The 15,000-nt window shown below is 41.3% G+C and overlaps 1 protein-coding gene across 18 annotated transcripts in view; it reads right to left on the reverse strand.

Moving 5' to 3' along the window:
• Positions 1-3,787: 3,787 nt before the first annotated feature.
• Positions 3,788-15,000, reverse strand: part of LOC119590258 (hornerin-like) — a 177,430-nt gene continuing 166,217 nt past the window's right edge. For 2 of the 18 annotated variants that reach the window (XM_037938994.1, XM_037938995.1), the window contains 11 exons: positions 14,340-14,590; positions 13,916-14,109; positions 13,418-13,598; positions 12,517-12,728; positions 12,234-12,348; positions 11,813-11,971; positions 11,382-11,504; positions 10,376-10,504; positions 10,091-10,257; positions 7,855-9,932; positions 3,788-7,332 (listed from right to left, as the gene is read on the reverse strand). In XM_037938994.1, coding sequence (XP_037794922.1) covers positions 5,555-7,332; positions 7,855-9,932; positions 10,091-10,257; positions 10,376-10,504; positions 11,382-11,504; positions 11,813-11,971; positions 12,234-12,348; positions 12,517-12,728; positions 13,418-13,598; positions 13,916-14,109; positions 14,340-14,590 — 5,387 coding nt within the window. In that variant the 3' untranslated portion in view covers positions 3,788-5,554. Of the gene's footprint in view, positions 7,333-7,638; positions 9,933-10,090; positions 10,258-10,375; positions 10,505-11,381; positions 11,505-11,812; positions 11,972-12,233; positions 12,349-12,516; positions 12,729-13,417; positions 13,599-13,915; positions 14,110-14,339; positions 14,591-15,000 lie in introns of all 18 variants that reach the window. The other 16 variants (XM_037939044.1, XM_037939027.1, XM_037939026.1 and 13 more) reach the window with 16 other exon arrangements.

Genomic DNA, 15,000 nt, shown 5'->3' on the forward strand with positions numbered 1-15,000 from the left:
TCTCTCTCTCTTTCTCCTCTCTCTCTCTCCTCTCTCGTCCATCTCTCTCTCTCTCTCCTCTCTCTCTCCTCTCTCTCTCTCTCTCTCTCTCTCTCTCTCTCTCTCTCTCTCTCTCGTTACCACTCTTCTTATTCTCATCTTTATTATATTACTTCTTGTAAGGCCTCTTATAAAAGTGGTCACAATATTTTTTTTCTCTCTGTCTAGACCTAAAAAAAAAAAGATCTTAAAGTATGTCTTTAAAAAAGGATAGTATTCTTATTAGCAGATTTTAAAAGTGTAATCTCGATCCTGTTGATCACGTTGCTATGATAAGTGTGATCGGGTTCTGCACGATGAGAAAATAGTGTGATGCAGTACTCGGTGGCTGGCGTTCTGCTGCTGTCTGAGATATACATATATATATATATATATATATATATATATATATATATATATATATATATATATATATATATATATATATATATATATATATTTTTTTTTTTTTTTTTTTTTTTTTTTTTTTTTTTTTTTTTTTTTTTTTTTTCTTGCTCGAAAAGGATGGCAATTTCTTTACTTCATGCGTCATGCACACACACACACATACACACACACACACACACAAATATACACAAATACACCCATACACACAAATACAAACACACGCACATGCATACTCAAACACTTACACCCATGAACAAACACACACACACAGACAAACTCAAACATATACCCAAACACCCACACACACAAATACACCCATACACTGCGAACACACACTCAAACGCACGCACAAACATATAGACACACGTATGTATATAATTCTGAAGTAAGCAATTTGATTAAGTAACTGTGAAATAACAAAAAAATAATGAAGGACCCTTTTACGTTTTATTTTTATTCAGTTATATAGCAGAAATATTTTTTTTTTTTAGGTTTAAACAGAAATTAATTTGGAAAACTATTGGACACGAAAGATACAGTTTTACTTTGATCTCTCGTTAATATTTTCATGTATCATAAACATAAAAAATAAAAAAAACGGTTACAGGAAAGTCCTATAGATTCTAAACAAGCATTTTATTTCAAATAAGCTGGTATAGTCTGTTCAACTTGACGTTTGAAACAAGGCTGCTCATTGGTCAGTGAGACTGTCGTAAGGTGACTGATCAGCTCACATCCACCAATCACAGTCAAGCTTTGTGTTCACCCACCAATCAGAGACGTTCTTTAAGTTATGAAACGTTATTTAAGTTATTTAAATCCCCAAGAGAATGCTTACTGAAAGCTTCTTGAACTAGCTGAAGGGATAACGACCTAATATCAAATTTACGCGCGAAATAAAAGTTAATGTTTTACCCTTTTTTTTTTTTTCTTTTTTTTTTGACATTGATATAACATCATATGGTATGAAAACTGTCCATAAAAATCCTTCGTGTTCTAGCATATATTCCGATTTAGTGTAAAGAGCTTATTTCGACTTTAATCTACAGAATATTCAACATTTCCAAGGACTGTTTGGTATATTCTCAAAAAAGGGGATTACTGTGTTAATGATAATCCCTTTTTTTTCTCTCATGTTTCATCTTCACCCCCCGCCATTACTCATAAAAATATAGCATACATAAAAAAAAATACATGTGCATAACCTAAAAAAAAAACAAATAATAATTTGTTTAGGTAAATGAAATTGACTCTAAAACGATTATGTAGAACTTTAAAAGCTTATGTACCATTCAAAAATATACAAATTTTAGGACTTTAGTCAATTCGAGGATTAGCATAGATTCGCCATTCCTATCTGAATCCAGAATTGGAGATTGTTGCCACACGTCTGTTTGATCCTCCAGTTAGGCTCTCATTATCGCGGGGGAATGAAAGTAATTCACATAATCAAAATCATTTAAATAACAGTGACCCGCCCCCCCCCAAAAAAAAATAATAATAATAATATATATATATATATATATATATATGTGTGTGTGTGTGTGTGTGTGTGTTGTGTGTGTGTGTGTGTGTGTGTGTGTGTGTGTGTGTGTGTGGTGTGTGTGTGTGTGTGTGTGTGAGTGTGTGTATGTATCACAATAAGAAGACGAAGAAACGAATAATTGAAATTAATATAATCCAATATTTGAAATAATGAAAATAATGAAAAAAAAAAAAAAACACACAAGAGGGTGAGTATGAATGTAACATAGCCTTGATTTCGCGTAAATTCTCCTCAAATAGACGTGAGCCTCGTTTCCTTCTGCTTATTTATTTTTCTTTACTTAAAAAAAAAAAAAAAAATGTGGCAAAGACTTTCCTAATGCATACTTCCCTGAATGCATTATATATCATGTAAATATTATGAAAGTCATGATTATCTCAGGATTTCAAATGTAGGTCTGAAACACGTGTTATGTAAAAGACTTTTTTTTTTTTTATCATTTTCATTTGTATCTGTAAGTTACCGATATTCTAAGTTTTATTATGAATCCTACTTTGAATCCGTTTTCTGTGGTTGAATTATGATAAAAAAAATCTTGTTGCCTTTATGACGTGTTAATGCATTGTGGTTGTTTTCATTTAATTGTTAATTTTTTGTTGGTTTTAGTTTTTTTTTTTTTTTTGTAATTAATGTATATATGTTTATGGTTGAAACTGATGTCCTAGTGAAGTCAGTGTGTTTTTACCTTAGGTTTAAAGTTCAGTGTTATTATTGGTATGATGTTACTGTTGCTGTTAATGTGCATTTCAATATTTAATTACATAATTTATAATGCATTGATTATGAAGGCTAACTGACTTGAATCGTAATCTAATCACGTTGTATGATAACAGATGTGTTATCTGATTTTTCTTTTTTCTCACGAAATGTCTGATGTATATATTTTTTCCTTTGCTATGCTAGTTTTACATTTCATCATCTGTCTCCGCATTCATTGTCTTACATACATACACACACACACACACACACACACACACACACACACACACACACACACACATACACACACACACACACACACACACACACACACACACACACACATACACACACACACACACACACACACACATACACGTATATATGTATAGGTGTGTATGCTATATTTCATTCCACACACACACACACACACACACACACACACACACACACACGTATATATGTATATGTGTGTGTGTGTATTGTATAAGGGGAATGTTTGTCTGCGTGTTCATTAAATATCTGAATAACTATACTTATGTAACGGTGTCACCCGAGTAACATATATTGATTAATCGTATTACACACCTGTTCTACCTCAGCTAAATATCAAGATATTTAATTAATACTGAGGTTACCTGTATCCCTCTCAAGATCTTTATGCTTCTGGGAAATATGAATGGATGATGTAAATAACTGTTTTTTTTTTTTTTTTTCTCAACATTTATCTTATTTTCTTTTACTTCTGCTTAGACGCTGGTTTTCTCTCTGTGTATCTCTGGGGCTATCTGCTTGTGTTTAAGCAGATTAGTACGTGGTTTGGATTACACACACACACACACACACACACACACACACACACACACACACACACACACACACACACACACACACACACAACACACACACACACACACACATACATACATACACAAACAGACCACAGTGATTTGATATTGTAATGTAATATGCATTTTTATTTAATTGTTGGCAGGTCGTGATAATCCATTTTGGGAAATTTATTTTCTATGATGCCAAGGACGTGTTTAACACACACACACACTTTTCAGACAGGATTCGCTTGTTAAAAGATTCGGGAAAACGAAAAGCGAGAAATATATAAATATCAATATATTTATTATTACTTACAGTATCGTACAATGATTTTCAAAAAAATATATATTATGTTTTTTTTTAGATATTGTACAGGATTATCACATGGATTTTAATGAATTCAGCAAATTCATATACAGTATGAAATAATAAATATCACAAAACCCTAATTCAAGAAAATGGCATTTGCAAAGGGGAAAAAAATATCTATAGTATAACACAGACACCAAGGGAAGCGCTGATAAAGTTATTACCAGCAAAGGAAGTGCTTTTTTCAGCAGTAATGAGATTTTACACCAAAGAATTGCAGCACCGCGTCCATCCCATTAGTAGCGTGGAGATAAATTGGACCATTTATACGTTAAGACATTGGTCTACATACGAACGCGCGCTAGTGTGCATACGTATGCGTATGTGTATATACTTTACGTATGTACATTTATACAAAACATACACACATATATGCATATATATGTATATGTATATATATACATATATATATACATATATATATACATATACACATACATTATGTATAGATGTGCCTTTATAAAAACATAATCCAGCATGGTTTGTTGAAAACATACAAGCAGCAATTGGAATCTCTACTAGGCGATTAATATTTTTAAAAATCTGAATACGAAGAAGCCAGTGAAATCAAGCAAGGATTCCCCCAAGAAGAGAACTCAAGTCCTATGACCACTGGTTTCGAACAGCACGACGAAGCAGTTCCGAGTCAGAGATTCCTGGGCGAGCACGAAAGGGGAGGGGAGGGGGGTTGAAGCTTTTCCGCGGCACCAGGCCCTGAGCTGGAGACCGCAAGCACAATTTCAGCAGGTAAAGCAGCTTTCTCTTTCGAAATCACGTACAAGAAGCTAAACAAATATTGGCTTAAAATGATGAATATCAGGTAACATACATCTAGAGACTAATATGAAAGGTACAAGATGTAAATTGAGATTTTATGTATTGGTGGTGCTTCACTTGAAACAACTGAGACATGACGTATCCTGTCACTTTTGTTCTTGCTCTACTGTGGACATCTTCGTCACAAGTGATTAAAAACCTGGGTTGTGCTTCTACTGGATATCATGATAGTGAATTTGTTCAATTATCATTATTCTTTAGTAACAGATTCAATAAGAATTTTATACTTTTTAATGAGGAGGTCACCGTTTGGGCCTGTGCATAGTGATTCCTGGAAATATGCTGGTGTATGTGTGCACCTTGTTAAGCAGATGTTGAATTGTATTATCTGATAGACCAATTTATTTTACGTGATATTTTCTCACCCAGGAATATACTTCATATACTGCAATGTGAAAAGGAATACCTATCATTACTGTAAGTTGTTCTTTTGGCACAGAATCGTGAATGTTTGCACAGCTACTCCTAAGTAAGGGTGAGAGAGTACTTAAGGGACCATGGATCACTTGGTCACATAAGCTCTGATAATAAATACGAAATAAATAGATATCTTGAATAAATAGCCTATCGGTGTTCGACTACTTCACCAACAGGTTACAGAGACATTTATACAATACTTTGAGATTAATGGCATCCATTTGGTCATTGCAAAAGTCTACTGGTTATTAATCACTTTTTCCCTTGACAACAGCAACACACTATGAAATGTGAAAACCATGGCATTAAAATAAGGCCATTTATAAAAGGTGGATGCTCACTGCTATTGCCGTTGTTTTACAGATTTTTAGATGTAAAGATTATAAAATTTCTTGGATAAAAACGTGGAAATCTGATGTTGCTGATCTAGTGCTTATCATCGTTGCATTGGGGGCCGTTGAAGGGCCAGTTACAAGCAGTGATGCCAGAATCATATACAATGGTGATGGGGCAGTCAAATACGTGGAGAGTAAAGCGCTCAATCCACTTGTCCCAGTAACACTCATAGAACTTGTCGCATGTGTCTGGGTGACGGAACAAACCTGCTCGCTCACAAACCTCTGGGCCTAGAGTGTCATCAAAGTCACGGCGTCCTCCCGGCCCGAATCTCTGGAATTTCCTGCCGCGAGTCAGTTTAGCAACGAGTGAAGGTCCGCCAGCAATGGATTTCCTGGAACCAACGCCTGAATATCCTTGGGACTTGCTGGGAGAGCCAGACCCTCCTGCAGAGCCAGTGCGATAAGGACCGTTAGGGCCAGCAGAACCCACACCTCCAACTCCTCCAGTTCCACCAACACCTCCAAAGAATCCAGGGCTTCCAGATCCTCCAGAACCACCGCTGCCTCCAGAGCCTCCGACGCCTCCAAAGTGGCCAGATCCAGAACCACCTCCATATCCACCTCCTGCACCTGCCCCTCCAGAACCGCCTCGGCCTCCAGATCCTCCAGAACCGCCTCGGCCTCCAGATCCTCCAGAACCGCCTCGGCCTCCAGATCCCCCAGAACCGCCTCGGCCTCCAGATCCTCCAGAACCGCCTCGGCCTCCAGATCCCCCAACGCCTCCAGAGCCTCCGATGCCTCCAAAGTGGCCAGATCCAGACCCACTTCCATGTCCACCTCCAGTACCTGCTCCTCCGAAGAATCCAGAACCCTTGGATCCACTTCCAGCATCACCAGAACCACCATGACTTCCAGATCCTGCTGATCCACCAAAGTGGCTTGATGATCCACTTCTAGAACCTGATCCTGACACAGTAAAGTGACTGACTGATCCACTGCTTCCAGATCCACTGTTGAATGGATCAAATGTGCTACCACTGGAAGGACCTTCATATACATAGCCAGATCCACCAGCAGAATGTCTGTCCTCTTCAGATGATCCATCAGAACTAGAGCCTCTGGATGATGAAATGCTAAAATGCCCAGAACCACTGGAACTTCCACGGCTTCCAGATCCTGATGATGATCCACCAAAGTGGCTTGAACCACTGGAACTTCCACGGCTTCCAGAACCTGATCCTCCAAAGTGGCTTGAACTACTGGAACTGCCATGGCTTCCAGAACCTGATCCTCCAAAGTGGCTTGAACCACTGGAACTGCCACGGCTTCCAGATCCTCCAAAGAATCCAGATCCACCTTCTTCCTCAGATGAGCCAGCAGATCCTGCTGAGGAGCCAGTTACGAAAGGTTTTGCAGGTGCAGAGTATGAATATCCACCAGATGATCCACTAGAACTGCTGGAACTTCCACGGCTTCCTGAACCTGATCCTCCAAAGTGGCTTGAACCACTGGAACTGCCTCCGCTTCCAGATCCTGATGATGATCCTCCAAAGTGGCTTGAACCACTGGAACTGCCTCCGCTTCCAGATCCTGATCCTCCAAAGTGGCTTGAACCACTGGAACTGCCTCGGCTTCCAGATCCTGATGATGATCCTCCAAAGTGGCTTGAACCACTGGAACTGCCACGGCTTCCAGATCCACCTTCTTCCTCAGACGAGCCAGCAGCTCCTGCTGAGGAACCAGTTATAAATGGCTTTGCAGGTGCAGAGTATGAATATCCGCCAGATGATCCACTAGAACTGCTGGAACTGCTGCTTCCAGATCCTGATGATGATCCTCCAAAGTGGCTTGAACCACTGGAACTGCCTCGGCTTCCAGATCCTGATGATAATCCTCCAAAGTGGCTTGAACCACTGGAACTGCCTCCGCTTCCTGAACCTGATCCTCCAAAGTGGCTTGAACCACTAGAACTGCCACGCTTCCAGATCCTGATGATGATCCTCCAAAGTGGGTTGAACCACTGGAACTGCCTCCGCTTCCAGATCCACCTTCTTCCTCAGACGAGCCAGCAGCTCTGCTGAGAACCAGTTATAAATGGCTTTGCAGGTGCAGAGTATGAATATCCACCAGATGATCCACTAGAACTGCTGGAACTTCCACGGCTTCCTGAACCTGATCCTCCAAAGTGGCTTGAACCACTGGAACTGCCTCGGCTTCCAGATCCACCTTCTTCCTCAGATGAGCCAGCAGATCCTGCTGAGGAGCCAGTTACGAAAGGTTTTGCAGGTGCAGAGTATGAATATCCACCAGATGATCCACTAGAACTGCTGGAACTTCCACGGCTTCCTGAACCTGATCCTCCAAAGTGGCTTGAACCACTAGAACTGCCACGGCTTCCAGATCCTGATCCTCCAAAGTGGGTTGAACCACTGGAACTGCCACGGCTTCCAGATCCTGATGATGATCCTCCAAAGTGGCTTGAACCACTGGAACTGCCTCGGCTTCCAGAACCTCCAAGGAATCCAGATCCATCTTCTTCCTCAGATGAGCCAGCAGATCCTGCTGAGGAGCCAGTTACGAAAGGTTTTGCAGGTGCAGAGTATGAATATCCACCCGATGATCCAGTTGAGCCTCTTGATCCACTGCTTCCAGAGGAACCACCAAAGTGGCTAGACCCGCTGGATCCTCCACGACCTCCAGTACCCAATGATGAACTACCAAAGTGACTAGAACCACCATGGGCTCCAGTGCCAGATCCACCAAAGTGGCTTCCAGATTCTTCAGATGAGTCAGAACTTCCAGAAGAGCCAGTTACGAATGGTTTTGCAGGAGCTGAGTATGCGTATCCACCAGATGATCCACTTGACCCTCTTGATCCAGGCGTTCCTGATCCCCTGGAACCTCCTGATGCACCACTTCCAGAGCTATGTCTACTACCAGATGAACCACTAGAGCTACCAGGAATAGTGAAATGTCCTACTCCACTGGAAGAGCCTACACTGCCACTCGTCTTTCTTGATCCGCTAGTGCTTCCTGGTGAACCATGCCCTCTTGATTTGCTTCCCTGAGTTCCTTTCCTGGAACCACTTGATGACCCAGCACTGAATGGATCAAATGCATTTCCACTTGGTGCCCCATATTCATAACCATCTGAGCCATCTTCATCTGAAGACTCTGTTGACCCATGGGATGAAGCAGCTAAGAATGGGTTTACTGGTGCTGGACTAGCATTTCCGCTTGAGGGTCGAGGTCTTGAGTGTCCAGATGATGATGCATAACCACCAGTACTCTCTTCTGAAGATGAAGAAGGTCTTGAATAGGATGTGCTTGGCCTGATTGGAGCAGAAGTTACTGGTGAAGGCTTTGAGACCTGGATGGAACTTCCCGAGGTGAAAGGATTAGCTGGTTCAGGATATACATATCCAGAGGAAGGTGTGGTTGCAGGAGCAGAAGTGACAGATTGGTAAGCAGTAGTTGGTGTACGAGTTGTTGCACTAGGAGTTTTATAAGAAGAGGAAGGTCTTCTCCTAGATCCTGAATTTGGAGCAGCATAACCACCTGAAACCTCAGCAGGATTAAAAGCATTGTCAGGCTCCTGGTAGTTGTATCCCTGACCATTCCGACCGCGAGAGGACTTCCTCCTTCCTCCTTGTGTTTTGCTTGGCCTCCTATTTGATGAAGAACCAAAAGCAGTAGAGCCAATACTGTTTCCTTGCCTGCCACTGCTATGTCCACTAAAGCCAGTTCCAGGGATGGTTGGAACTCCAGTGTTTTTGAAGGTACCATATGAAAGTCGTTCATTGCTCTGATCTGCACCAACAATAAGGCCTCGGTTAGCATTGTAGACTCCTTGGCCACCAATTGCAAGTTCAGTAGAACCACAGTCTTCACAACTTTCACTGCTTCCACCGTACAGATCCTGAGAAGCAGACCCATCTCCAAATACTGCCTTGCCTTGGCTGAATCCACCTCCAGCAATGGAAGCTACGCTAACTGGGACTGCACCACTACTCACACCACCATATCCATTGGGGATTGGTCCAGTATGTCCACAACCTTCCACAAGCCAGGGCCAGTTGCACAGTCCATTAGCCTCATCATAAGCAAGTCCAAATGGACACCTAAACTCATACTGAGTGTATGTTCCATTCGCATAGTAATCTCTGCAAGCAAAGAACCAGCGACAGTTCTCTGGATCAGTGAAGTAGCCTTCTCCAGGGCAAGAAAACTTTCTACGAGGAACCGGGAAAATTTCTGAGGAACCATCACATGGAGGAGCTGCAGAGGGCCATGCACAGATCTCCCAACGATCATCAAACACAAGTCCAGAGGGGCATGAATATTCAAAGACAGTGAAGTCATCCACGTATTGGTTGAATTTTACACATCGGTAAAATTGGGAACAATCAGCAGGGTCCCGGTAAAAGCCTTGACGGGAGCACTCGAACCTTGACTCAGAACTTGCTCTGAAATAAAGAATTGAATTTGGGATTACATAAAGATTCAGTTAAATATGAATTGTCATTTCATTGCAGTATATGAATTATTAGTATGAATATATATATATATATATATATATATATATATATATATATATAATTAAAACAGGACAAAGTATATGTACCGGATTGCCTTAATAGCTCCAGTTCGATCAACAATGCGAACAATTCTAAAGGGTGAATTTCGAAGATCAGTTGGGGAAGCAACAGATATTGGCCGGAAGGAGGACTCCTCAGTCTCCAAATCATCAACAAGACTTTGCAGAACAGCACGTCGAGGTGTTCGGGCAAGCTGAATAAAATAAAAAAAGAGTTGACTTCAGGCAGTTGAATAGTAATGATATAAAACATAATATAGAATAGTATTACCAGAAAAAAAAAAAAAAAACGGTAAGAAAAACTATGCAGACCTGTGTAAATGTATCGTGTATTGCTGACAGGACAGGGTATTTGCCTTGGTTGCATTGGTCGTCCCAGTCTTCGCTTTCCAAATTATGTAGAGCTGCACCAGCCAGTCCTCGAAGCAACACATACTTGCTCTACAGGGGAATTCCAAAACATGTTATAACCATATGTGCATTACTTAAGTATGAATTATTTTATACTTTTCTCTCTCAAATATTATGTGCTTATGTCAATTTTAAATAAAAAAAAGTAAACTGTTTTGTTAATAAAGTCCTGAAAATAGTCCAAAGAAGTCTAAAGAGTCGACAACTGAAGTACATCTATATGTATAGGTAGTGTACATGCCCACTGTACCGGAATCATGTAATGTCAGATCAGTATCAAGCATTAGATAATGCATCGGTTTGAGACTAGGAGACGTTGCAGTAGGTAATATATTAGTATATTTCCTGAAGATGTGTATCTGTTAACACTTATGGAAAGTAGAAGTTTGTAGTAATATTCGATAAATTCCAACACCTGTCGGGAAATGGATGGACACCTCTCTTTCCTCGAACCAGTAATAGTGCTCGTACTTACCATATGATTTCATTCTCATATTAATATCATCATAATCTTGTGAGGTTTATTCCTTGAGACAATTTCATTGGTGCATTTATAAAGGGTTTTAATTGCTCCATAACCTGTGGTTGTCATCTGCCACATGGCGGTTGCATCAGCTTTAGTATTATCAGTAATTTCTGAAGTTACGTATATCATAATGGATTTGGTCTTTTAAACACTGAAATATTTGGATAATTGCTAATCACATTGTGGATGTCTCTTGCGAGTAACTCTTCCATTAAGGCACCTTTCATCCAGTCTTCATTCGTGATTTTCATCATCACCTCCTACTATTCGTACTTTCGACGAGCTATAGTCCAGAGGCTTCATCTCTTGTCTGGTATAATGTCAAGGTTTCACCGTCTTGCTTCACGTGAGTCCGTCTCAAGTTGTCTCAAGTTGTCCCACCTTGATCATGGCGCTTATAGGGTCGTCGAAGGCCAGCCACGTCGTGTTCAGGAAGGCATACGGTCCGGTCAGATCCTCGTCGCGTTCCACCGTCCAGTTTCCGGTTTCCATCATCATACATGCCTGAAAGTCATCGAGCTCGGATTTATGAGTTTATCCTCATGGGCCTTGTGTTGGAAATGTTGCAGATGAATGGGTAATATCATCATTAATATTTTTTTACTCTTATTATTATTCCTATTATAGTAATAACATTATTATTGTCATCCTTATTATCATTAGCATTATTACTAATTTCATTTTTTGAACTATTATGATCATTACCAGGTCTACTGCGTGCTGAGACACAGATCAACGACGAAAACACTCATTTCCCTTCCACTATACAAACACCAATGACACTCACAAAACCAGAGAGCAGAGTCTCATACCTCTCTGTAAGGAATAAAGTTGGGGGCTCCAACGGCCGGGGAACGGGGGGTGTTGAGGTCTTCGTCCTTCAGGGTAAACACAGCGGCAGTGGCTGGCAGTCCGAGGATCAGGTGGTCCAGTGGCACTCCGAGGGACACCACCAAGTCCACGAGGGAATCCTGCAATGGGGGGATTTATTGGTAGGAATATGGCACAAAGATAAAGGTTGTGTTCGTGTTTGACTATGGTTATGTACATATTTATTCTGTTTATGAGGGATTTATATATATATATATATATATATATATATATATATTATATATATATATATAATATACATGTATGTTTATATAAGCCATACAAATGATACATAGAATAATGGAAATACATGAAATGCATCAAGTATGCTGAATGAGAATAAAACCAGATCGTGATTGTTACCGCATTTTCGAGATCGGACACGCCCATGAGACGGCTGTGGTGGAAGGTTTCAGTGGTTGCATCTGGGCGATCTTCTGTCAGGTTGTGGGTGGGGAGACTGAAGAAGTCCACAATCCTGGGATGAAAGAGGGAGATGTCAGCAATTGTCAGATCTAAAGAGAGTTCCAATGAGGTGCCTATTACCATCAACATGACTTCAAAAAAAGGTGTCTGGAATCGGATAGGTATTTTTGGATACTATTTTTTGTTCTGATACAATTGCCCATGAGAGAGAATGGCATACTTAGTGAGGGCTTTCAGGTCATATCCCTTGACAAGGTACTCGGGTTGGGGAGACAAGGTCATCATAAGGATGGCTCCTCTCTCCTTCTTCTCCACTTCTTGCTTTGCCTTCCTCTCGGATGCCTGAGAAGACTTGGCGATCTTCCATCCAGAGGAGGGGGTTGTCGAGGGCGTCTCCGTGGTGGTGAGGACGCCTGAGAGCTTAAAGTAATCCTGGAAGGAGGAAGGATTCTTAAAACTAGTAATGGTGAACAGGTCTAGAAGTATTTGTATGCAGGGTATTGTATTTCATGTCGAGCAAAGTGCAAGTAGATCAAAGAAGGGAAATACAAGGAAGCACACGAATATGCCGAAGGCCTTTTTGCATTTACTGCTCCATCAGGGCAGTAAATGCCCTGCCCTGATGAAGCAGTCAGTGCGAAAAGGCCTTCGGCATATTCGTGTGTTTCCTTGTACTTCCCTCCATTGTTCTACATGCAGGGTACTGTATATATTTTTCCATGTTAGAAGAGAACAAAGTAGTATTAGTAACGTTCATTAAGGATGCAGCGGATACTCGTAACTCCTAGAGGGCTACATGATCAGAATTAACAAATTGTAGCTCTGTGCCATTCACTGAAGGAAAGTATTCCCCAGTAGCTGTTCGTATCCTGTAGGACTTACGAGAAGCTCGCTCCTTTCACAGTCTCAAAATAAGTCAAACAGAAGGAGGAGGAAAGTTATTGGCAAAAAGTGTAAAACGTCGTGCTTCTACAGGAGGCAAACATCTATGGAGAGACTACAAGATGCCTTTACAAACATCCAGATTAGTGCATCCGTGGGGGTGGACAGGATGAGACTTCGTGACTTAGATTTAGATAAGCTTTAGGGGAACTTAAAGCTATACTGTGCATAAAACTCACGCTGAACTTAACGCTTCCACGGTAAGGTCGTGTTGGTGTCTTTGCTTGTTTTTTCCCATGACTGTCCTCTTTCTTCTCCTTGATCGTGTGTCCTGTGTCTTCGAGTCTTACCTCTATCTCGGGCCGGAGGGTCACCTCGTATTCGGAACCTGATTCGAGGACCAGGTAGTCTGACCCGAGGCTGGAAAACGAACTGGAGGGTTATTTACTGCACTTTAAAAGGCTTCAAAAACCGCCAGAAACTAGAGCGGAGTTCTGTGGGATTAGCTTAAGCCGAGCTGAAACCCCGAGCAGCAAACACAGCTGGGAGAAACTACACTAAAGTAACGAATTAGGTTCAGAGCAAAGTGGATTTGAAATTAACACAAATCAACTGTAGAGATCAGTCTAAATGATCAGGCAATGAAGAAATGACCAAACACTGACTTGAAAATCCAAATGATGAAGTAAAAAGAATGAAGTTTCAACTACGGCAGACCCAGAGCCGGGAGTCCTTACCTCGCATCCTCCTGTTCGGGCGCGATGGTCGTCGATGGGGCGTCGGTAGAGGTCTCTGTAACATTATCAGCTTCTGTTACTTCCTGTGGTCCCTCAGTTGCGTCCTCGGCTTCCGTTGTGTCTTCGGCAGGAGCTTCCGTCGCCGTCCTTCGGCTCACGCTGTGCACCTTCTGGTCCAGAGCGAGGCGAACGACCTACGAAGGCGGAGGAGGGGGTCAGGCGGTGCAAGACGGAAGGGTTTGGGAAATGCAGTGTGGTTTGGATATGATTTCTTGAAAACCCTTTATTTGTTCATGACAGTTTCATGACCTTTTTTTTGAAATTGAAAAATACTAGTATCATTATAATAATCACTACCATCGTCCTCCTCATCATCGCCACCGTCCTCATCCTCGTCCTTATCATCATCGCCCTCAACCCTTACCTTCATGAGCGTGGTGACGTCATCCTTGTCCTTGTCACCCCCATTTTGTCCGGGCCACCTCCAGTCCACCTCGAGGCCATCCAAGCCATTAGCAGTGACGAAGGCAACCACGCCCTCCGTGAAGTTGGCCACGCTCTCCACCGATGACGTCACCACAGAGAACGTTTCGGTCTTAACGTTTTCGGCGCCGATGGAAGCCACCAGCTTGAGTTTCGGATTTCTCTTCTTCAGCGACCGGAGCTTGGTGAAGTCTGGTTGGAGATTGGGAAGCGCAGAGGGATGAGACGAACGAATAAGTAACCGGATAGATATGTAGATTAATTTATAGATAAATGGATCAGCGAATATATTAATGAACGAATGAGCGAATTGATAAATAGCTTAATAAATAGATATATCATGAAATGAGTAGATGAAAATGAATTAATAAATAAATTAATAATTTAGGTGTAGGTGGGTGAATAACTAAACAGACGAAGGAATGAATGAGTTAATAAATAAATAAAAGCTTGTGAGAACGCAATGAAAATGAAGAATGTTCCAAAATGTCATGCACTGCGCGTTGGCCTGACCTGAGGCATTTTCGCATAAGCCTACATAAACAATAATGACAAACAGATTATTACACAATAGCTTAATAATCCACCCCTTCTTAGATCAA

This window comes from Penaeus monodon, chromosome 3 (genome assembly GCF_015228065.2).
Source record: "Penaeus monodon isolate SGIC_2016 chromosome 3, NSTDA_Pmon_1, whole genome shotgun sequence".
Classification (NCBI taxonomy): Eukaryota; Metazoa; Arthropoda; class Malacostraca; order Decapoda; family Penaeidae; genus Penaeus; species Penaeus monodon.